The sequence below is a fragment of the Merops nubicus genome, unplaced genomic scaffold (assembly GCF_000691845.1).
Source record: "Merops nubicus isolate BGI_N331 unplaced genomic scaffold, ASM69184v1 Scaffold52477, whole genome shotgun sequence".
NCBI lineage: Eukaryota > Metazoa > Chordata > Aves > Coraciiformes > Meropidae > Merops > Merops nubicus.
The window spans coordinates 7,905-33,581 of NW_008623319.1; the positions used below are offsets into that span (position 1 = coordinate 7,905).

General features: G+C 35.9%; 1 protein-coding gene across 3 annotated transcripts; it reads right to left on the reverse strand.

Annotated features, from left to right (window-relative positions):
- Positions 1-35: 35 nt before the first annotated feature.
- ZNF143 (zinc finger protein 143) lies at positions 36-24,602 on the reverse strand. Of its 3 annotated transcripts, none has more exons than XM_008945018.1 (15): positions 24,490-24,602; positions 23,657-23,749; positions 23,134-23,217; positions 22,845-22,925; positions 21,538-21,734; positions 18,651-18,725; positions 14,176-14,295; positions 13,125-13,200; positions 11,173-11,298; positions 8,235-8,414; positions 7,048-7,275; positions 5,650-5,798; positions 3,786-3,947; positions 2,865-3,011; positions 36-782 (listed from the first exon to the last, which is right to left on the reverse strand). In XM_008945018.1, exons 1-15 carry the CDS (start codon positions 24,599-24,601, stop codon positions 699-701), a joined length of 1,914 nt encoding a protein of 637 aa, XP_008943266.1. In that variant the 5' UTR covers position 24,602; the 3' UTR covers positions 36-698. The 3 variants fall into 3 exon arrangements, with proteins under 3 accessions (XP_008943266.1, XP_008943265.1, XP_008943267.1); XM_008945017.1 differs by having other exon boundaries at positions 22,845-22,928; positions 24,490-24,601; XM_008945019.1 differs by lacking the exon at positions 23,657-23,749 and having other exon boundaries at positions 22,845-22,928; positions 24,490-24,601.
- Positions 24,603-25,677: the final 1,075 nt, after the last annotated feature.

Below are 25,677 nucleotides of genomic sequence, written 5' to 3' on the forward strand. Positions count from 1 at the left end.
ACATCTTAAGTAAAATATGTAAAGAAACTAAATAATTAGATTTACTTCCTTTAATACGGAACAACCAAAAGTTTCTTCTTTGTACATAATCCAATTTAAAGATAATATAATTAGCACTTCCAGCATTAACAGTCTGTATTTACAATGAATGAGATGGGGTGGATAATCTAAAGGGTATTCAAATCTGTATGAAACAAATCAAAATACGAAGATTTACAGTAGGCTCAAAATTCAAGACTGTTCCATTTATGGAATGCAATTTAAAAGGTTTTGTTGTCTTTATTAGTTGTAAAGGTTCTTGAAGTGATGGTCTTTAATAGCATTTAAAACATCTGAAATCTTCAGTAATGCCTTCCTTATTTGTACATGCCATTAAAAATTATTTCAAATGCTTCTATTTAATTTTTCACTTGCTTGTAGACCAGTCTGAAATCTGATGAAAAGGTAACTAGGAAATTTACCATATAATCCTAATTCCATATTCCTGGACATACAATGGTTGGAAGTAGATGATGTCAGTCCATTCCAAGGGTTATGCACACAAAACTTACAAAACGTTCTTGGCTCTTGCATAAAACGTGTCCACAGTACCGGTGAGCGGGGAACTTCAAAGTCGATACGGTTGCTGCTGGCATGGACCTTTGTTGATTGAAAATAAAGTACCTTTCACTCTATTGTTCTGGCGGCAGTTTTAGAAGTTAATCATCAATCCCTGGTGTTTCACCCTGTTGTATTCTGGAGGCTATTCTAATGGCTTCTTCCAGAGACTGTTGTTCTCCAAGCTGAAACAAATGCATTTAAACACAAGTCAATTCAAATTACATATGGATATAAGTGTGTAAAACAAGTTAAAGATGTAACTAAAGACCTAGATACAGATCAATACTTTATCACAAATAAGTGTGATCAGTATTGTGACACCTCTTCTGGGTAATATATACGGGCAGCTATCTAATCAGCATGACAATTAAGATAGCTTCTGATAGCAGATTAAAATTAGTTTCTATGTATCCACTGAATAAATTTTCTTCAAAGAACTGCTGCACAGTCAACATTTCGTGACACACAAATAGATGATATTTCAACTTGGCAGATATAACAGAGCTAAGAAAAGGGCTTTCAAAAGACATTATGGCTGCTGAATTACATTTTAACACTGGTAAATCAAACATCTTCATTTTTCTTAACTTTCTTGCAGAAAGTCAGCCTTCTGGAACACTGTATGACGCTAAGATACAGTTATATAAAGTGTACACGTAGACTCTCTGATTCTACGGTAGTTCAGAAAAGAACTTATTTTGTAGTTGCAACTACAAGGCCATCAATGTATCTAGCATGTTCAGAAGCAAGATCAGCCAACCTTGAGTAAAGACAATTTTTGAGGAAGAATCCATGGAGTTTTATAATACATATATCATGTACATACATCGAGGGATGGGAACACTGAAGACAACCTCAACTGGCCATTACTATTGGCTCAGGAGGAAGATACATGTGTGAAAAGCAAAACCAGGCTATTTGACAGATGGATAGATCCTAAAAAAAGACAGTTCTACATATCACTTGTAACTTGTTTTTACAGTCACTGGGTATCACATTCTGGAGTCCCTCAAATCGGGAGGAGCTGTCACCACCTCCTTAGGACTTCAATCTGGCTATCAGGCTGCTGCATATCAGTGTTCAGAAAGCAAATGGATTGATTTATTAGTATCAAACTACAAAAAAAAAAAGAAACAACCAAGAACTCAGGAATAATCAATAATATTTTAATTTTTAATTCTATCTCTTCTATTTGTATTATATATCTTAAGTTATATAAATATATTTCACCAAAAGTTTCACTGCTGGTACCAAAAGAGAGGCATGTGGAGAGAGTGCCTCTACTTTCCTTCCATTCAAAGGACACACTGCTGAGGGTGCAAGTTAGTGGTTTGGTTTTTTTTTTCTTATGCAAACAGCTGCCTTCTGATATGCTCTCTCTTACAGTTCTGATTACTGCCAATTTAGCTAAGAAGACAGGAGCTCAGAATTACGAGCTTCTTGATTTTCATAGCTCTTCAATCAGCATCTGACCTCCTGTTTTCCATATAAAAAAGAGGAAAATAGCAATTTGTCATTTCTGGTTGAAGATATTAAAACAATTCCTTTCAGTATGATCTCTAAACAGTGTACCATGCATATATACACATAGGCTGCAGCATTAACCCCAAGTCTAAAATGCTCAAAGGTTTTGATCTAATACTAGTTTCCACAAATATGAGGTTTGAAGGAACCAGACCTAAGCTGCTGTTGCTTCCACATGCAAAGTACATTTTACCCCCTGGAAACTAAATTTGTAAGTGCATTTTCTGCATTTCTTTTTCTATTTGAAGCTATTTCCAAGAACCCTCCAAGAACACATATTGACTTACATTGTTTAATATTGATTTGTTTAGAAACTCTTTTGAGCATCTCCTCTCTACATAGCCACATGGGTGTTCTTTTATATTGGTACTTGTCAGAGCTAAGGCCTGTCATGCAAATCATACTGCAGACAAATGCATATACTTGACTCCCTTTGAAATTCATAGAGTATCACAACCATGAAAATTATTCTCCCCCTAACTGTATACTGCTTCAGGATGTATGGTTCCTGTGATTTTCCAGGTTCTCTAAAACAAAATTTGTGTCTGTGGTGATACCCAGACAACAGGATCAAAACCACAAAATGTTAAGTCCCAATTCCACAGTAAATTTGCATACACAAATAGCTTTGCTACATTCCCACTGGACAGGAAAGCTTATTTGAATCACGTTGTTACATGACAAGGAACTTCTAGTTCTACAAGAAAGAAGCACTCAAAAAAGCATTAATACCATCTTACCTGTACTGCAATTTGTGTTCCATTGGATGTAGCCAACAGTGTAACAGGTCTGGTTTCTGTAGTCACTAAGTGGTGCCCATGTTGCTGATGTCCCATTTCTGAAGATGCACTATGAAATGCTGCTAAGTCTTGAGCCACAATAGCAACCTTCAAGTCCAAATGAAGAGAATCAACTGGATGACAGGTCTGCTACCATTACTGACCTCATACAACAGTTATCTTCAAGCTTAAATTCAAGCTGTGATTATTCATGAGCATAATTTTATTGTGCAAAACATTTTTTTTTAAGAAAGGTTGCCATCACTGTATTCTCAAAGTTATCTATTAGGACTCAAAATATAAATATCCTCATAACTGCAAAGAAGTTCAATAAATGTGCTTATAACATCTGATTTAGGACAGTGGAATGCATTTTAACAAAGACTAAAAATTATATCACTATACTTCCACTTAAAAAGTTAGCTATTGTATTTGTATATTAAAACCAAAACAGATAATATACACTCACACAAATGTTTTCTCTCTGCCAAAGAAATTACAATCCTACAATATTAAGCGATAAAGTTACAGTTCATACTGGTTTCTATTTTTAGCTCTGCTACTCATTTACTATGTGACTTCAGGGAAAACACTTAGCATTTCTCAGTCTTATTTTACATACACCTAAACAATTACTCGACTGGTACCTCAGAATTTTTTCTTTGTGCCCAACTACTGTTTATAAAACCTTCTACCACATGTTGACATACAGCATTAGCGTAGAATACATCATACTTATATGAGGGGAATGCTATGGCCAGGTGTTGAAAACTGCTTTACTTAGATAAATCTGTGTGAATGATAGATCTGTGACGTCTTCCGTACTTATTTTATGTCATCTTATAAAGTAAGATCACACATGTAGGCAGGATAACATCTTACCTGCTGCCCTTCAGTGCCTTCTGCAGTAACCATTGCTACAGAATGTGTTCCTGCAGAAGAGATGACGGCGTCATGGGCAGGGACTGTGATGGTGGTGCCATCCTGTGTTACCATAGTGATAGTATTGCCAATGGCCTGCATATCTGCCTGGGATATATTGACCTGAAAGACAAAATAACTCCTGAAGTAAAAAAAGAAAGTTTGATTGCTGCTCAAGTCATACCTGAGTCTTAGCTCTTGGCAATATAATGTATATTTTTAAGTATGTTTTGGGAAAAAAAAAAAAGGATGACATGCATTTGAAGTGTAACAGCATTTATCAAAGAAATTCCTGCTAGTTGGTTCAGTAGGAATACTGCTGCTAGTTCAGTTTCTTAATTTGAAACAAAATGCATATCAATCCAGAACAAAAAGGTAACTTGTTCATACCCAGCAGGAAAAAAAAATATTTTAAGCCATATTCACAAGTAACTTATTGGCCAAAAGATCTGGTAGCTGTTATTCCACTTCCTGACCAGCAGGCTCATACATTCCTTCAGAATCACTGTCACTTTTTGGCCAGGTCCCCATCTTGGACAAAGAGCCTTCACTGCACTCATTTTACTGACTGGGATCATGACCTTTCAGATACACTTATCTGTTTACAGGAATTAAATTATGGCTCTCAGTAACAATAAAACCAGATGCATGCTTGCCCCCAAAGTTTACAACTCCATGTTAATCAAATCTTATCCTAAATAACAGCATGATAGATAACTATGCATGTGTCTTACATAAGAGACAATGTGACTCAAGGTAGTACCACCTGACATACCTTTATCTTAATGGATATACTAAAAAGGCCTAGACAGACTTAGAATTTAAACTACAAATAAGCAATTGATAAAAAATGTATTATATATATATTACTGATGTCTCCAGTATAAATGCATTAGGGAATCAGATACATGACTTGATGTCTGATTTACAAGGTAATAAAACATCCCAGAACTAAAGTCAAGATGAAGGATAATTTAAATAAAGGCAAGAACTCCATATCAAGGATAAAAATGCCAGTTCCTTAGCATTGCTGCAATGTCAAGGGCTGGCAATATAACAGCCCCCTTTAATATTTTATTTGCAATTTGAATTTAGAAGATATCTTTCATATGCTACTGGTATTTCAGCTACCTTTCAGCTGAGATATAAACTTTTCTGCATATGTTTTTGATATATTGCCAAACTTAAACATAATAATTGTGTTGAAATCCCCTCCCAAAGAAGCTTCATATGAAATCCTTAAAAAATGTATTCACAGGACTCATTAAAAAAACATATCCACAGGGATTTTCAGGTGAAGGTAGTATAAAAGCATTCCTTATCCTCTTGTTTATGCTAGAAATGGTAAGAATTGCACATTATCAAAGAGCTTGCAAAGCAGGCACCTATACTAGAAACGTTTCCTTCCCTCCTTGCCCTCCAAAAAAGGTGTGTGCAGACAACACAACAGTGAAGACAACATCAGATATTAATTGAATAATCAGAGAATTCTGAGAAACCTCAGAAACTAGGCTGTATATATAACAATTGTTAAAATAGTCTATTTCTACTTTGAGGGTGACAAAGATAACAAGGACAGCAAACAAATCCAGCTTTGTATCAATACAGTTTCAGATGTCAGAATTCGTGGTTTTATTTAAGGACTCCAGAGGAAGTCCAACCCTGAACATATCCTGACTCAGCTTCAAAGAAGCTTCTTTCCTTATGAAACCCATGTGCATATTTACAAAGAACCCTAACTGATTTTAGAAAGCACACTGAGTCTCTACAAAGGCCTCAATTCTCAAAATACTTCTGTCAGGTCTTTAACCCTGTGGTTACTTACATGTTGTGTTCCATCCTGGGATATTAGTGCTACTTGTTGACCTAGTCCTGACTGAGTAACTGTAGCAACCTGTGCAGAAATTACATCTTCTCCCTCTACACCAGTCACATAAGTTATCTGGGAGCCTTTGAGAACATCTTCACCTTGACCTATTTGATAGAAAGGAAGGAAGAGGGTAGTTTACATACTCTAAAAGCTGCCAGGAAAGCAAATTACAAGGATTACATGCCTGCCTAGTTTGACAGTTTTAAACATTCAAATGTAAAAATTTTAATGGAAAGAGGAGAAAAATAAAAGGAGAGCTATCAAATGCCACTCAGAAAGTCTGTCGTTTTGGGAACACAGGGTGTAATCCTTTTAGCAATTAATTTTAACATGTATAAATACTACAGAGGAAGAAAATATATATATTTAGCCTATATGCAAATATTAAAATGGTGACAAACATTTTTAATTCATTCATTAAATGTGAACCTCTCCATACAAGAGGCTCCATGCAAACACAACTGGCAGCTTTTTAAGAGTTACTAATTAACAAACATACAGAAAAACACAGTGATTCCTTTGTATGAAGATTTAAGTAAGTTCATTATCTAAATAAATGTTTAACCTCAGCAAATGAATCTTATCGTTCCCTTAAAAGAAATTGGATTATAGCAAATGTGCTTAAGGTGCATTGAGCATAGTTTCCCACATGCACATGGTAAAGCAACTTCTCCGAATAAAACAGTTTGTGCGTTTTGCATCTTTGGTCTCAGCTAAAAATCACAATTTGACAAGTGACATTTGTCCTGTCACAGCGCTTCCTTCAGGCTGATATTGTACAGTCATAGGATTCAATATTCATGATACCATGAAAAATATATTGTAAGAAGTTACTGCAGCACATGACCTTATTTTTGCCTTTGCCTCTAGTTCTGTTTACAGAAACTGCTGTTAACCACAGCAAAAGCAGCACAGCATCAGGGTGCTGCAAAGAGACTTTTCCTCTTCTCAAGACAGTGCCTTTACCCCTGCACTGAAGACTCTCACCAACCACAGGTATAAACACACTTACAAAAATCCTTAACAAAAGTCCAGTAGGTTACAAACCAACTTTTAAAATTCTCACACATCCCTTTTCACATTGATGTTCACAGCAGGTTTGCTGGGACTGCAACTCAGTTTTCCCTCTTATTCCCAGGATTGCTATAAATGAGTTTATGAGCAGGTCAATTGCTCTCTCAGTTTCTGTTTACAAGTTGCCTACCACACTAAAAAGTCCTACAAAGAAGTTAAATAAACTTTATTAACTACTTCAGTTTTTTATCTACGCTTTCCTTTCCTTGGTTATAAAAAAACCCAACAAAATATTATCCAGCCCAGTTTTTCACAAGAGAGTCAGACTGAAACTCTAACCTGGAGGTGGCTCAAAAAAAGCCTCTTGTTCTTCTTCAATGGGCTCTGTGTCATTGTGTGCTGTTCGCTTGTGCATAGCAAGTGTAGAAATCTGCTTGTATGTTTTCCCACAGTGATTACAGTTATAGGGCTTGGAATGAGTATGTACAACATGATGTTTGTATAAACTGGAATACTCTGTAAAACGTTTATCACAACCAGGAACTGTACAGACATAGGGCTTCTCCCCTGTATGGAAAAACAAAAGCAATAAAGAGAACTTTATCCAGGATGTGCAGAGAAAACTGGCAACAAATGACATGCCTTCACTGCCAACCCAACTACAGGATACAGGCTGAAAGCTATAATGTCAGTTTGGCATCCTATTTAGAATTTTGTTATTTTATTACTGGAAGCCCCATACTCAATGGTCAGGTATGTTGATACACTAATACAATTTTACTTACTTTTGAGTCTTCAAGCTCTGAAGAAATCTATAGGATGCATGTTTAAACAACTATGGTTTAATATTAAAAAAAATCATTTAAAAGCCAATGAAACAGATGTCCAAATTACATTATAAACTGAAAAGATAATCTGAGATAAAAAACATTTCTCTTTGAAACCTGTCTGTATTTCTATAAAATATAAAAGGCTACCAAGATGTTATGGCTATCACTGGCTTTTACATTTTACAGCTTTTGAATTTGTGCCAATTATTTCTGATTAATCCTGCCAATCAAGTTGGAGAAGTATTTTTACCTCTGTCTATAGAAAGAAGGTTTGGTCCACCACTCCAACAGCAAAGAAAATACAGCTGGAATGAAAGGATGACTCACGATGGTGAGCCAAAGTAAAGCTCAGACTTGTGTGTTACTGTTACTTAAGAAACAGCTCACAACAGCATCAAGCCCCAGAACTCTGTTAAGGATTTAGCACAATGTCCACTGAAGACAAGGTTTCGCATTTGTTTTGAAGAACTTTGTATTCAAACCAAAATTATTCTGCCTTGACAGCAAGGTGGGACACCAAACTGCTTAACTATGCTGACCTAAAGGGAGATGAGCCCCAAAGAGAAGTACCAAGCCAGGTCATCTAAACATGACTATACTCAATTACAATCCACCAAAACAGTGTTCACAAGGAGAATGACACAGCCTCTCCCAAGCAGATTCCACTTCAAAATACAAAACATCACTCATATATACCTGTATGTATTCTCACATGATTCTTATAATTAGTTGCACTGGCAAAAGCTCTCCCACATCCTGGCTCTGTACAGTAATAAGGCCTTTCGCCTGTATGCGTCCTGATGTGAACCTTTCTGATATTAGATGTTGTGAATGACCTGCCACATCCTTCAAAGGGACACTTAAAGGGCCTTTCACCTGGAGAAAAAAAAAAAAAAGGTACACATGCAAAAGTTATGAAAAAAAACAAAAAATCCTAAGTTACACTTAGACTGAGTGTAGGAAACTAAAGCTACCTAATTCTCTCTTTGAGACATTCAAGTCAGAAATACCACAAACACACCACCACGGTAGCCAAAACTGGCGAAACTCAGGGAAATCATACAATCCATAAGCTAAATGATGAAGTACTTTATGATGTATAAAACAGACCCAGATGCTTGGATAAGCTTGTTCATTGTCCCTATTCTAACATGTATTTATCATCCCCTACCAATTAATACATACATAATCTAAATGCATCATACCATTTATACACTTGTCAACTGTAACTTATAAAATGAAAAAGTCTTCATGATTTAGCATAGAAGCAAGATACAAATGTATTATTACGACTCATTCTAGAAAGCACTTAACCTTACATGAGAAGAACCAACTTTTTTTCTTTTTGCAGGGCAAAGAGACAGTCCTGAAACTCAAGTTTCAAACCTTAAAGCCGAAGCAATCACAAATACAGGTTCATTTTAAAGTATGTCTATATGCGTAATATAAATTTAAGCATTATAACTTGCATCATTGCACCAAAACATTCACCATGAACACTAGATAAGGCCAGCCCCTGTCTAATACCCCAGTACCCCAACACTCTTCAGATTTATCAAAGCACACAGACAGGTAGAGTGAAGGGGGTTAACCCTGGAGAAATGCAAACCACCTGACATCATGTCCTGTTGTAATCTCATACTACATTCCACGCACTGTACTTCTTTGCAAAGAGAAGAATCTGAGAGAAAGGGAGGGCAGATTACATACTTAAGAGACAGAAATAAAAAACAAAGTCCTGATACAGACATTAATACCATGAAACTCCAAAGTAGTTTGCTCCTTGGCAGAGGAAAGCAGGATTCACTCCCCAGGGCTGCTGTTTTGGGAAGGTTTTTCAGCTTCCTGCCAAGTCAGTTTGTGTGTATGAAGCTACTTGCCTCAGTGTTGTGTTACCATGGCTCCCCTAATCCTTGCTTCAGGCACAGGACCTCAAATCATGCCTGAAAGGAGCAGGGTTGCAGAGTCAACCCCACCCAACAACAGACTGCACAGAAACCAAACCAGACTGCTCTTAAAGAATGCCTGCAAGAATGTCATCTGACCGGCTGGCCAAGCCAGCCTTTACCTTTCGAATGTATTTCTTAGAAAAGCAGCCAGTTTCCAGGTGACTGAGATTTCTAGCACTAGAGATGCAAAGCAAGTCAGAAGCCTTCAAGATGTACCCCACAGCAGCTATGAGGAACCATCCACACCAGTTTTTCTGATACCACAAGAGTATGTCTAGGGAACACATGGAGGAACATGAGGCAAGCATTTAAAGGCAACAGAAAGACTGGACTGCCACTGAAAGAGAGGGAAAAATCACTTTTGGCTAAAACAGGCAGAAAACGAGGAAAGCTCTAACCCTTCTCTACATGACAAAGGAATGAAAAGGTTTCAGAGCCATGGGAGAGAGTGGGCAGAGCCCACTTGCCTCCATCAGGTGCACTGCAGTAGCTTGCATTAGGTATGAGCATATACTACTCTGTCCATCTGCTCAAAGGACTTGGTGCAATTTTCTTCTCATTCTTTGGCTTCCTGCAGCTACTCATAAATCTAAAAAAAAGAGACAGCCCTGAACTCCAGTCCCTAGACTGCTGGGAGTCTATGACTGTATTATTAATATTGGTCAAATGGGTAAATGGTTACATACAAATGGCTCAAGTCTTTTGTCTCAACTGCTAAATTAGATGAAAGTGATTAAATGGCCATACAACTTCTGTGGCCATAAAGAAGTAAACAGTCTACAGCTAATCAGGTTGTCCATACTACAGAAATCTTTCAGTTCATAGTCTGTATTTGATGTACTACATAATATCAAACAGTTCTCTTCTAGAACTGAAAATAGGTGATAATTTTACTTCACCCTTATTAACAAATTAACATCAAGACAGCACAAATCCCAACAAACTGGTTTTGAATATGGAAGTGCAAGAAAGCAGAATTATCCCAATGTAATCTTGAGTTTTTATAATTTTTATTGCCTGATTTTATTCGCCCCCCTCCACATTGTTCTTTTAATCTAAGAAAAGTATATTTATTGTGTGTGTTTGGGTTTTTTTTCCTTTTTTTTTTCCCTCCCCTTTTTTTACTCTCTAAGATTCAGAATGTTCAGTGGAAAAAGTTGCTGGTCTTCTAGCAGGCAAGTAAGATTATATTTTTATGCATTTGGAAGTTTTAGCAACCATTGATTTTGTGTGATGTTTTTGTTCACTTTACTACTAAAAGAAGAGAAAAGAAATCAGGACAACAACAAGCTCAGAATTATCAACCTTCATGAAGCTGGCATGCAAGTTATCTTAAAGCACCAAAAGTTAAGAACACTGATGGTATTTCTAAAAGGCAAGCCATATTATTCAGGAAAGCTGCAAATGAAACTGTGAAGGCACCAGGTGACTCAGTGGAATGGAAGCAATGCATTGCTAAAAGTTAGTGCATCTGCAATAGCAGTGTGAATGTTCAAGCACTTTTTCCAAGAAAAGCATGTTGGATTTGCAGTAAATGCTTACCATGCTGAAATGCTGTTGAGCTCAATGGGCTTCAGAAAGAGAATATACACAGGCTGATTTCATAAATATAAACTCACAGAATGATCAAAGCAGAAAAAAAAAAAAAAGTGAATTAACAAAAAAAAAAAGTGTGATAATAGTACCTGTGTGGGTCCGGATATGTTTCTGCAGATCCCCTGAAGTCTTGAATGATTTGGTGCAGTTTTCTTCTGTGCACCGATAAGGCTTTTCGCCAGTGTGTGTTCGAACATGACTTTTTAACCCATACCCTAAGAATCAGAAAGGACGTTATAATAGTATAAATATAAAATTAGGTTACTCATAAACCATCACCATCAAAAGCTATGCTTGCCATTCCAATCAGAAAGCTTGATGAATAGCATTTGCTCTTTTACTCTCTGAAAGCTCTTCGTTCTACCACACAGCGCAGCAGAACTCTAGATATGGTTCAGAAATTAATTTATGAAGAAAGTACACTTCCATAATGCTTCTCCTTCCCTTCAAGAGGATAAACAGTAATAAATATAATGTGGACAAATATTTATTTTGCCTTCTGAGGAAGCTGTGTCCTCTGTGCACCCATTTTTTTCTGTTACCACTACTGTCATCAAAATGGCATTTAATTATTCACTCATACAAAAAATCGGTACCATTAAAAGCTTACTGCTATCCAGGCTCTAAACACTAATTATTTTAAAACATATTATTAACATCAACACATATATAGGTGCCAACTGATAGCGGTCATGGACACTTAGTCCCTTTAAGATTACTTTTAGGAACTCATCATCAAAAACTCTACCAATACAAAGTGAGCTTTGGATCAGGCCTTCTATAAATTATTTTGCACATTTTACCAAAGTGTTCCTTTCTGCACTTCCCTGAAAAGATCATGACTAAAGAACCCTGAAATAGACATTTTAGAAAATGAATTTGATTTTTACTTGTGTGCACAAGTGATATGTGTTTCTAAAAGACAAAGTAACGTTCTGTAAGAAGATGGCACCTGCTTTCATTTTGCTACGTTCTCTCCAAAACAGCTGAAATTCCTGTTCTTGATGTTTGTAAAAACACAGAGCATGTCTATCAAGCTGAGCATTAATGCATTCTAACATATGAAATAAACTCAATGTCATGATCCAGTTGAAAGAGTTCTTAGTATTTAAACTGAGAGCATTTAGTACTTAAAATGAACTTTACCAAAGACAAGGTTTGCTGAACTACAAGTGGTACAATTCTGATAAAAAATATGGACGGTATTAACAGACAAACAGCTGTTTATAGCCATACATCAGTCTGCTGCAAAGGAAGAGAATATTTCATTATGTAGTTTTGAAAGCCCTTTACAAACACTATGCAATTAAACTTGGGAGCGACCCTTTCTTATCAGCATTCCTTTTGTTTGTTTCTGTTCAAAGAAATGGTGCTACATGTATTAGAGCATATGAAGTTACTTTAAAAACACTTTGTTTAAAACAGAGCCTAACTTTTCTAAGCATCATACTGATTTGCATTCAAGGAAAAAAATTTGAGACAAGCTTTGCTCTTTCACTTTCATCCACATTTCATTTTTCACAACTGCATTTTGCACAATCAAACTTAATCTCAGGGAGAGCATCATTTATGAACAGAGTAGTCTGTGTGAAATATGAAGTTTACTTCATGAGAAGTGTCACTCTTTGATACAAATTCAATAAAGAACCCTTAAAGCAGCATCTTCCATCAAAGTTCCTTTCAAATTTGCAATGCAAGAACAGGTACTTAACTCTAGCCAACAGATTCAGCTTCTTATTATCATGTTATTTAACTTACACTAATAGTTTCATGTTAAGAAAGGCCTGTTTCCTCAACATAAAATCTGACAGTAGCACAACAGGTGAAGAGTAAGGGAGAGTTTCAAGTGTTTCACCTCATTCCTCCTTCAGTAACTAAGAGTTAAATCCTCTGTCCTTTATGCTATGCGGTTGAAATGACCTTTTTGTCTTCAGTTCTCCCAGGCAAGTTCTTTACATAACAGTTTAAAAAAGGCAGTATTAAAAGCATACTTTATACACAAACAATAGCGAGCAGGAGGAACTAGTCTACGAATGATTACCTGTTGCAAAGGCTTTGCCACATCCTGGATGTTCACACTGATAAGGTCTGTCTCCTGTGTGTGACCTTTCATGCACCTGTCACAACATCCAGGACACTGATTTAATTAAATGTTGTATCTGATTACTTCCACACAGAATGTCTTTGAGTTCATTCTCAAAGACAACATATTTAATTTCTCTTCCAAAGATTCATATTCAACAGTCTTTTTTAAATCGGTGATAAAAAAAAATAATGAAATACGGTAATGTTTTCCCTAAAACTAAAGATGTCTCTTTCCAAGGTCTAACCTGATCCTTTCAGTTTTGCAAAAAAACGTTTCTGCAAACACACAAAATCTCCATCGTGCAACTACATTAAAGACAGTATGCAAACGTGCCTCACAGCCCACTCATATCTGATTGTTGACTTCACTGTGCGCTTCTAATGATCCTCTTACAGTGCATGAAACCTCTATAGCAAGGACACCATTTTAACATGATTCATGGAGTCACCGACTCCAGCGTTTTGTCGGAAACAAGGCAGCACTGCAACTTCACCTCAATGTGAACGGCTCTACACCTTTACTATTTCAGTATTTCCTTTACTTAATTGAAAAAAGAAAGACAATTAAGAAGCTGCTACCTGTAAAGCAGATGTTCCAGCTTTTTACTTTGAATGTTGGACTGTTTTGAAGAGTTAGACTTCTACAATGGTAAAATCTTTCAGAAACTGGAATTTTTGCCTTATCATGCACACACAAAGTAGATAAAGTGAACAGTGGATTTCAGAATTTCTGTGACACTCTGCTAGAAACTATCAGAAGAGATCTCTTACATGCTGGCAATATAGGAACCTAACATGATCCCACATCTTCAACTATCCATGATACTATGCAAAATCAGCTGATCACCTGGACAGGCAATTATTGGAAAATCAATCCAATACGTATTTGACAAAGCAGTACCATTGCATCTGTCTCTCTGTTAATTGCTGTTACTTTTAACCACGCAAACCATCAAACAAAAAAATGACATGGGCAAAGTAACAGCGCTCGCTTCCCGCCACGTCACCTTCAGGTGGTGTGCCGTCGTGTACAGCTTCCCACAGCCCTCGTAATCACAGCGGAAGGCCTTCTCTCCACTCTGCTGAGGTTTTGCAGTCACTCTTGTCCCATGTCCTTGCAAGACAATCTTAAATGAAAAAAAGAAAAAAATTAACACCATTAAAATCCCACCATCACAATGGATCAGAAAAGCCACGCGCTATTTCGCTATCAAGCCAGAACTGGTTCTGACAGGTTTGTTTTGCTTCTGTGCTATGCCATGTACTTCCTAGTCTTCAACAAACAAACTAAAAATAAATAACTAAAAAGTGTTAAGTTCTGATGAAACCAAGAAACTGTAAAACATTTACTTGTAGCCAGCAAATTTAAATGCATGCATTAATTAGCCTAATAACAACAAAACCAAAATAATTTGAAATATAAACTCAGTGGCAAGATGACCAAATTAACAGACGGAAGAGGCTTAGATTACATCTAAGGCACTGGATCCATTCCTAAGGGAGATTAATCATAAATCGGACTACCTTCAGACCCAAGTTCATGCAAAGGCCAGACAATAATTAAATGCACTTATAATGAGCACTTTTTGAAAATGAAGGAAAGCATTTTGTACTTTGTCTGCGATGCATGTGTTTTGATCAAACCAATTAGAGCAATTTGAGCTTGGTTCTACTCTCCTTTCTGGCATAACACGACAGGAAAATGTACAGAATGGCTTTGTGCTGCAACTTCAACCCTTTTTAAAGGTCTCTTCATGCGCTAATATGCAAGAAACATTCATACAACTGAAGAAAGAGAAAGAAGACCAAATGTTAACAATTTGATAGAACTGTATGCAAAGTAATCAAGAGTATTTTAAAAGGTCCATTCTTCTTTTAAACTCCCCTCTCTTTTCTTATGGATCCAATTCTGCTCTGGATTGTCAAAAGAACAGAATTTCACAGAATGGATGAGGAGAGCAGGCATCTCTGGATATCTAGTCCAACACCCTCTGCTCAAATCAGAGCCAGATGTAGCATGTTGCTCATGCCAGCATCCAGATAGGCTCTGAGTATCTCTAAGATAATAAAATGGAGACTCCTGAAGGCTGCCTCCAGCTTTTGCATTCCCAATTAATTCTTCTTGGTAAGCATGATGTCCAGCAGTGTCTCGCCTTGCCAGCTGCTCAATAATCTGCTTTAGGTTGCCAGTTGCCACTCCTGAACTCCAGAAACCTCCTGGATTTCGTGTGCCCTGTTGGGATGCTTTTCGAGTAGATGCAGGTGGTTAAACCCCCATGAGAGCCTGGGCCTGTGAACATGAGTCTTCTTGTTGTCTGAAGTTGGTCTCATCCTCTTCCTGATCAGGAACTCTGTAGCAGACAGCTACCACAATTCCACCCATACTGGTGTGACAGCTAATTCTGACCCACCAGCTTTAGACTGGCTTATCACCCACCTCAAAGCAGTCCTGCAGTTTTCACATGAAGGGCAGCTCCCCTCCCCTCCTCTCCTTCCTCGCCTGGCCATATTGAATAGGCTGTACCCATCCATCACAATACTCCAGGCATCTGATCTATCCCACCACATCTCCCTCATGCCAGCTAGACTGTAGCCCTGCAACCACACAGGGACCTCTAATTCCTCACTTACAAAGATCATAAATTTGACTGAGAACAACTTTTCTTTAGATTCTTTAGAGAGGGTGTTCCCTGGTACCTTCAGACTGCTCTTAAGACTAAAGAAGCAAAATTGAACACAAAATTGAAATTTTTAATCAACTGAATGTACAACTCCAGCACTTCAGAAAAGCTTCTCTGGAACAATGAAGAAAAACATAACCTCATGAATCAAGAAATGCAATACTAATACTATTGTTTAACTTAGGATATCATGAATCACAGAGGTAATTTTAACACATTAAGGATAAAGAATACACTTGGTTGAACACATTCCCTTAAGCAATTATTTTTTTTTCTATCACTAAACTTGCTAGTATTTCTTTATTGTTTTGGCATAGAAACATGTATAATTGCTAAGATCCACTACAAAGCTGAAGTATGCCAAAGTTTTAAAGAATATTAAAACAGTTCTATAATCAATATGCTAATATCTGTAAAGAATTAACCAGACATAACTTTATCAGTATCAAGATTTATATAAGGCAGGGGGGAGGAACAGCAAATGGAAAACTTAGGGAAAAAAAAACCAGTTGAACATCATGCACATTTGTTTGTTTGAACAACTGTTTGCAGATGTGTTCCTTCACAGTGCATTTGTTAATTTGAGGATTATTACAGATTTAGTTAGTATTATCATTCAACAAGGACAGATACTGTATTAAAATTACTGTTCTTAGAAGATAATACACTAAATAAATATTCATAAATTAGGAGGCACAAAAATTAGAAAAACATAGCAAATACAGCACCTTTATAATAACGTGAAACTTGTTGAGAGGAATTGTGTACTTCAAAATGCTTTTAAATAGACAAAAGTTGAAAAATACAACTCTTAATTTTAAAAAATCACAAATGCATCTTGAGTTCAGACAGGTAACACAGGAGAACAAAAACGGTAACAAAGACCTCAGATAACATTTTTTATATTGTACACATACAAACTTCAGTCATACAATTCTGCTTTTTAAACAGATGGGACAGGTTTGAAAGGAAATGGTGTCTGATATCCATTTGGGTACAAGTACTCCTTTGTTTTCATATGCAGAAATTGCAAAGAGGTTTTATGCCTTTTTATTTTGGTGAAAAACCTAACCACATTCAAGAGTACTAAGCAGCATGACATCTGTTCTGCTCTTGTGTTGTGTGGACGTAGAAAGTTTATAAATATACTCTCATTTAACACTACTCCTAAATATGAGACTATTACATCCCAAATAACACATTATTTCAGAATATATCATTATTTAACTAGATACCTGCTTTTAACTTAAACATAATTAAGGTTTTCATATATAACTGATAGTTTTAGGACCCTTCAGTTGGCCAACTGAAGTCACCTTATAGGGGTCAGAATTTGAGACTAAGCCTCAATATCTTTTGAAATATTAGCTCTTATTTTATTTGCAATATATAATGCTCCATAAGATTGGCACATTTCCACATGGCACATATGTTCCCATACACTTATAAAACAACCTCCAGATTCACTTTATTTTGTGGCTGAGGCTGAAATCAACACTTAACTGGATAATGGTTACAGGTCATTTTGTTTAATTGGCTCTTATTTCCAGATAAAATGAAAAAAGACCTTGTCTTACTCTTCCTTGAATTTCACACTTTGTTTTTTAGGGAATTGTATCCCTAATCCAACCTACAACTGTGAAAAACTTCTACATGGTTTCATTTTATGGAATATATTCCAGTACCATAAATAATGATTGCATTAGCCATTCTTTCTTTTCACAGTGCTGCCACACAGGCTACAGTGGACTGTCTGCAGTTTTAAATACTGTGAGTCCTAGCTTTTTAAGAAATTAAGAATAGAGGATTGAGGTAACTGTCAGAGGCAAGTCTGTAATTCTTCCTTTCACAAATACTGTATTTTACATTGGAAGGTATTTTTCTTCCTTGTCTAGTTAGAAATATTATCTCTTAAACAGAACAAAAAGGGAAAACAGGGCTTATCTGAACAGACCTTTCTCAATACAGTACTTTTCCTTTTTTGATTGTTATAGAACATGTGAGGGACTTTATTATTTGTTGTTCATAATTCTTCAAAGCCTAGAATACATTTTGCTTTGTCTTTTCCTTTAATAAAAATGTTATCATGAAAAATACATGATTTTATGGATCCCAGGTAAAAAAAAATTGAGACTTAAGGAATTGCACCACTATTTTCCATTGCCTTTTGAACTTTGAATATTTTTACATTGAAAAGGTTTTTATATTTCTATTTACTAACAACGTGAATAGAGAAAAAGAAATGGAAGTATTTTTCTGCTTAAGCATTCACTGGGAGCAACACTTACCTACTGATTACTTGCAAAATCCACAATAAAAGTCAGGGACTCTAAAAGGGCAAGTGGAATCAAAATAAGACGCCCAAGAGAGAACAGTTCCAGGCATTTGTCTGGAATTGTCTCTCTTGAGAAGAAAAGAATTCACTGAGTCAGCATTCCTTCTGCTCTAAGGACTATAAAGAGTCCGTTCTTTCACCGAAAAAGAACTTCTGAAATACTTACACCTTTACTGATGAAAAATTCATGTCAGCTTGAAAAATCTTAGAAATCCAGCAAAATTTCTGTTTATCTTTTAACAGAAAAACCTCAGAAAACAGTAAGTATTAGAAGACCTTTTAAAAATCCAGTGAAATGATCTTGGACAATGTGAGAAATATGACCTATTTGTATAGGTCTGAGATCTGAAATTCCTGAAGAGTAGGAGCAGACCCTAGTTCATGGCTACACAGTACTATCCATCATGCACATTGCTGTGCTGACAAGACAGAAGACATATATTTAATTATTTATTGGGCTACATACCTGCATTTTTTTATCTTGTTCATTTTCACCTATCATTCCTGTGCCACTAACACTGTCATTTCCATCAATAGACACCTGAAAAATGAAGTTGAAATGGGAAACACATTTACAGGTTATTTTTATTCATCTGAAAAACAGAGGGCTACAGTTATTTCATAGCTCTCTAGCTCCCTCTTGAAACATCCTATAGTACGTCAGCTTCCATGAAAACCTTACTTGTAGCACCTGTATTATAGGTTAGGTAAAGTGAGCATTTCAAAGTTGTCTTAAAATAAGGTAGGAAAGACTAAGAACCAAGTATGTTAAACTGACAGACAAAAGTATTAAAAAAAAATAAAAAGTAAAAAAAGTAGTAAATTTAACACTACTGCATTCTGATGGAAAAAATGAAAATGTTTACTTCTTTTATAATAGGGAATGTATCTCTCACTCCCTGTCAAGCAGAATTTACTTGTCCCAAAGAGCACAACTCCTTCAGCATCAAAATACCCAAGACAACATGTTACATCTCAATTCAAAATAGTACAATTACAACAGCTAATCAAACACTTGTGTATTGATCCATAGGTTTATTTTTAAAAAGTTTACAGGAGGAGGAAGGTATTGCTGCTTTCAAGGAGCTTATGAAAATATTTTAAAGTGGATGTTAATTTGAAATTTTTATTTAGATAAAAATATGATTGCCCAATTTGAAAAAACTCATAGTCTTTACATACATCAACTCAAAGAAGTGTCTTACACGTCACTGCAGAAAAAACTAATCTGAAGTATACCTAATGTAGTTCCCCATTCCTTGATTGCCTCTGTATTGAGCACAGACATTCACACAAGGCTCTGTGCATCTGTGCATTCACTGCACTCAAGGCTGAGACTGATGCAGCTATATCTACTCTCAAGTGATTTTATTATTTTCTAAAATAGTTTAGCAGAAACCCTAACTCATCTGGTATGCTTCTGCCCTTTCATTAAGGAGGTCATACCAGGCTCCTGAGAACATCAATAGCTGTGTAAAGGATCTTGCTCAAAGCATCAACTACGAACATTTCGCCTGGAGATTGAAGATGAACGTGTCCCGTAAGAGGTTTTCAGACTATACTACCTTTCTAAGTTAGGTAATTGTGAGCAACATACTTTTGGCAACTTTGAGCTAAAACAGTGAAAAGGAAAGTACCCAAGCAAAGGGAAAAGAGGATGTGTTGTTTTTTTTTTTTAAGGAAACAATAGCCATTTGGGGACCTTCTTCCAAATTTTCGCAGGGAGTGGAGAGAACCTGCACAGAAAGGAGTTAAATCACTTCATCTTGAACTTTGTGTTGTTGGCTGAGAAAAGAACTGCTGACATGAAGTTAGAAGTTCATCAATTCCATTGGAAACAAATGATCCAAACAGAACCTGCGTGCATACACAAATCCTAGGAACGGTACTTTGCCAGCTGCTGCGAAGTCACAGAAAAACAGCTTATGGAAGAAAAGTGTGTGTTGTAACCTCTTCACAATGCCACCACAGATCTTCTGACTTTATGTCCACTGAGAGCAGTGATGTATTTTTGGTTGCTTTGGGAGGAAGGTGGCATTGACTTAGCCCAAAACTAAGAGGTCTGTAGTTAAGTCTTTGCATGTGCTCTGCAAGATGTGGTAAAGTAGTACTATATAAAGGAGATGCAAAGGACAATGAAAAAATCTGTGCTCCACTGTTACCAGTAAGCTTCTCTGTAGTCTTCTTGGAGCTCTTTCTGAAACTCTCTTACAGAGGTTCTACACTGATCTTGGAGAGCCTACTGATCTTTGCTATTTATACCTGTTATATAGGAGAGGGGAACAGAGAACCACCATTCTCCAAACCTGCCTTTAAAATTTTATTCACCTTTTTAAGTTTTGAAGAGAAAACTGTCAAAGTTAACAAGAAAAGGAAGACACCCCATTTTAAACCTCTGTTTTTTGCAGTACTGCCAAAATTCTGGAAGGACCCCACAGGAAGATCTTTGAGTTCCTCCTATAAGACTGTCTTAGATTCTAAAGAAAGATTTAGTCTGCATTCAATTAAGAACACCTATACTGAATCAGACTAAAGGTCAGTCTAGTGCACCATTTTGTTTCCACCAAGCAGCAGAAGACTATAGAGAAGACTAAAGGAACAGGCCAAGCATATAGTGATACATTCCCAGAAATGCCCTCCCAGTCTCCCAGCAATTTGTGTCTTAGGAACTTCATGAACTAGAAGTCACACATTCCTACCTAAAAGCCCTGGGTACATTTTTATTCTATGATTCTATTTAATTTTTTTATTTACATATTTGCTTTTATCTTTTTACACTTGCATCATGCTTTACAGAAGTCCAGTAAAGTGGGCAACATGAATTTTGAGCATCATATCACATTTTACTCTCAAAAGTATGGATCAAAGAAATTTTTTTCTCAACTTAGTAACTGTCTAAATTATCTATTTTACTCCTAATACTATGTGCTGTCCTTGTACGATACACCAGGCCCTACTCTTCCCAATCCAAGAAAAAACAAAACAAAATTAAAAAAAAACAGTAGTGCCTAAACAAGAATAATTTAACTTTATCCTTCTTTCCAAACAGTGTCCTCTCAAGAGGCTCCTTTCCAATGTTACATTTTAGAGAAAAGTATTATTTCTCTAAACTGCTTTCCAAATCAGTCTGACTCCATATCATTTCAATGTTCAATCTTTTATTCTTTTTATGAAACACTACACACTGGAGCTGCTCATGATAGCAAAAAAACTGTCGTGACAGTTTGCTGTTCTCTCTTCTACACTCTCGTAATTTGAACTTTAATTCTTAGTACACAGTTGGCTTTTTCTGCCAAATACCTTGTGATGCTACACTAAAATGTTATGGATAGAGAAAATGTCTTCCAGTATACCTTGGCTGCATACTGCTCCAAAGCAGTGATGGTATCGGGGTCAATGGCAGCATCTCCTGTGTGAAGGCCTGCCACTGTGCCATCAGCTTGAATGGCTAAAATGGTGTCTGACTGTGGCATCTGCACTGTGTGGTGAATGTAGGCAGTCGTTCCATCCTCCAGCTGGACTGCTTGTAATGCACTCTGGTCATAACTGTCTGAGAAACAATGTTACAAAGCATTAAGAAGTATAAGGAATAGCAAGGTCTGTGTGTTACAGGAGTAACTACTGCTGTTTAGGAAACATCTCCTAAAGTCATACATATGTATGAAATATATGAGAAATATAACTACTGCTATATGAGAAACTGAAGACTTTAAATATTGCTATGAATAGCAGTGAAGATGTTTCTTTAAGACAGCACCTCCCACAGGTTTTTTTCTGCACACCTACAAAAGTGCAAAATCCATGTTCTATTGGTCTAGCTTTATTTACAAAGGAAACCAGCAAGACAAACATGCTTTCCATTTTGTATCCACTAATAATAAAATGAAAATAGTGTAACATATGTATTGATGTCAATAGTTCAGATTTTACAATTCATAAATCAAATAATTTTAACAGAATCATGCAAAGATGCAAAACACACATAAAATATAGGATGACTTTTAAGGAAGAAATTCTTCATTACATTCCCTCCGTTTAGTATTGCTTATTGTAGAATGCAATTCTTGTGACACTGCTTTTAACAGACTTAAAGTATCTACTGATCACAATTTGAAGAGAAGCAATACAATTTCCAAGACTCATGTAATCAACTTCTGCAGAAATCTAAGTTATCATTTAAAATAAACATTTGCATCCTGGACTGTCAGCTGTCACATTTTCTGCCCTACTACCTAATTGCAAAATCATCAATAGCATGATTTAAAATTTAAGTTAATCTCTACGTTCTTTAACTCAAGAGGGATCAACTGATCGATTAATTGATTCTTACCTGCTCCTCGTTTTCACATGCAATTACTGCTGAAACCTGTGTAAGGGCTTACACACTCTACTAACGTGACACATATTTACTTTAATGTGATTCTGGGCTAAAAAAAGTGAAATATAAACAGAATCAAACCAAGCATAACTGTTACATGAGGTCCAAATAAGGAACTTAACCAGTCTCATTTCAACAATTTCCAGGTGTCACAAAGTAAAAGCAGCAAGTAACCTGTGCTGGGAATCACACTACATGATGTCATAGCCTAAAATAGCAATATTTTATACTGCTGAAGTTCTGTTGAACTCTAATGTAATAAATCACACTTTAAAAAATTACCTTTTGAAGTGTGATGAATAAATGCTGTCGTTCCATCTTCCAGCTGAACTGCTTGTCCATCTTCTAGACGCAAGCTGTCCCCTGCTCAGAAAAAGGATTATGATGCTTCAACAATAGTTTGAAAAATCCATTAGATGTAAAGATTAAACACTCAATACCTAGAATCTCCTCACAACTGTTTCCATTAAAATAAAAAAACAAGCTATTATAATGACCTTTAATTACTTAACATCAATATTTATCAGTAATACATTATTTTATTATCTATTTCTTGTATTATTACACTTACTGCTTTTAGTCATGGGTACATGCTGAACATAAGCAGCAGAACCATCTTCTAATTGAATCACTTGGCCATCCATTAATTTACCACCTGAAACACACAATTAGAATTCTTAAAAAAATACTCAGTATGACTCATCACAGTTTAAACCCACAGTAGATACTTTCTGGATTAAAGTATCAACAAAATACCAAACGTTATTTCCTGATGATAAAGAGTAAGCACAGTATAACATCACAGAGGTTTTAAAATTCTGGGATAAAAAAAAAATAGAAAAGGTCTCATATCCCATCTAGTAGGCAGAATGTTGAAATTTGGGTTTGAAATGTAAAGATCATCTCACCTTTGTTGGGCTTATGTTCTGTATTTGATATCTGCATCTTATCAGTAGCAGAAATAAATATTTATATTGTTGTTGTAATACCTGTAATACCCAGCTGGAGATGGAACTTCATAAAGATTGTACAAATTTTGCGTGACTTTACAATCCAAAGACAGGGTTAAAAATCAACCCCTGCCATTTACCTACCTTTAGAATTGTGCTGTATATAGGCAGTAGAACCATCAGCAAGGGTAACTGCTTGCAAACTTACACCTTCCATGTTTTCTAAGTTGTCACCATCTAGCAAGGAAAAATGTTCATATTAACTATTACCAGCACCCAACCCTAAAAATCACAACTTAAACACCTCCACAAATGATTACATCCACTTAAAGCATAACAACTTCAGAAACAATAAAAGGAGATAGTTCTTACTTGCTTTCTGATTTTTGAAACTTGAAAATATAGTAGGATCATATGTTCAAGATTTTGCTCTGTAAACATGACAGCTAGAATGTGACTTTCTGTAACTAAAAAGGTTACAATGTCACTGAATAACTACAAAGCTGAGGTTTTATTAATTAGGTAATGAGTATCAACAGTGAAATAAATAACAATGTGTACTTGTACTGATAAAAGTACAAAAAAACCTATTGAAACTGCAGATTTACAAAAAAATTCTTGATCATGTAAAAACATAATGAAGCAGTCAGAAAACAAATTTTAAACCAATCCTCGATCACAAATCTATTTTAAAACTTGTTTAATACATAGTTTGATATAAACTGAAGGTACAGAGTATAAAACAGTAAAAGTATAATGAGAATAAAGTCAGGTTTTCTATTTCCTATTTTGGCACATTTACACTCCTTACATTAAGACATCATTTCCTTTCAGAATGAAGTTAGTGAACTTAATACCAGTTAACTAAGAATATAGTCTGTTAGATTTGCTCATTTAGGATACACCACATGAGTTTTATCTGCATTTCAAACAGAAAAGACACAATAAGATAGATATATTTTAACCTAAAGGTTCACCTTGCACAGCTACAGCTTCTGTTAGACACAGAGTCACATGCTGGGCCTCCATTCCTCCTCCAGAAAATTCAGTCATTCCCTGAGAGTCTCGATTTATCTGAGCTAATAACATTGTCTACCTAAAAGAAAGTATTCAAAAAACACAGATAGAAAATTTAAGAACCAGAACTACTTAAAGAAATTCCAAGTTTAGTTGGGTTTTTATACGGATGCTACAAATATCTTATGTTACCTTCCACATAAAGAAGATGCAATCAGTGCTTTGACTTACCTGGAAAACTCTTCAGAGTAAAGTTATTTTAAATAGGTATGTGTTATTACCTCAATTAACTCTTAAGAACTTCAGGTAACAGTTACTAAACTGAGGTGCATCAAACACGTTTAGATTTAAGTTAAATATGAATTATTCAACCAAAGTATAAAGAATAATGGTGTTAATGATGGTATAAGTAATGAAATCTTTCTGTCCCCAGAATTAAAATAGAGATGACAGTTCACCCAAGGTTACCCATGACAACAGCAAGACTTTAACTATAGAAATTAAACATCTCTCTGGTGTCAGTAAGAGGTTTAAAATCTATCACACACTGGGAAACACACACTTCATTATTAAGTCTGACCGAATGATCCAACTATTGCCCTGAACTTTCCAGGGAGGTTTCTATTTAAAAAAAAAAAAAATAAAAACCCCCTCCTTTAAAATAATAAAAGAATCTCACAATAAAATGTATTTAAAATACATCAGGACAGTGATTAGTGACAGTCACAGCTCTGCATGTATCTCACAGAACTGGATACAGCCATTCCTTTGGCTACTGAGTTTTCACCTGGGCATGTTTCAAGATGGGAGACTAAGAAGACTATTGAACCTGAAAAGCTATTATGAATTTTCAGTATTAGTAGATTAAGAAGCTATAAAGGAAATTTATAACATTGCATTCTACTAACTTAGATGTTGGCTTTCACCACAAGAAAAAGAAAGAAAACAAAAAACAACCAAAAAGGGTCAGTGAGTTCTACAAGCCATTTAATCCAACATGCACGTAAACGTGGATGAAATTTAAAAAAAAAAAATCCACATGGAATTCCAATCTAGGCTACACAGCATTAAAGCAATTTTTCCCCCAGCCCAATCTCTTGATAGTCAAGTTTTACTCACAATAAGAAGTAAGATAATCTCACAAAAAG

What these genes read in the sequence shown, in the direction of transcription:
- ZNF143 (XM_008945017.1), bottom strand. Translation starts at nt 24,601, where the DNA reads ATGTTATTAGCTCAGATAAATCGAGACTCTCAGGGAATGACTGAATTT. An exon ending in TATTCATCACACTTCAAAAG is followed by an intron (nt 21,735 to 22,844) that starts GTAATTTTTTAA and finishes ATTGTTTCTCAG; the next exon opens with ACAGTTATGACCAGAGTGCA. An exon ending in CCCAGGATGGAACACAACAT is followed by an intron (nt 3,948 to 5,649) that starts GTAAGTAACCAC and finishes TTTGTCTTTCAG; the next exon opens with GTCAATATATCCCAGGCAGA.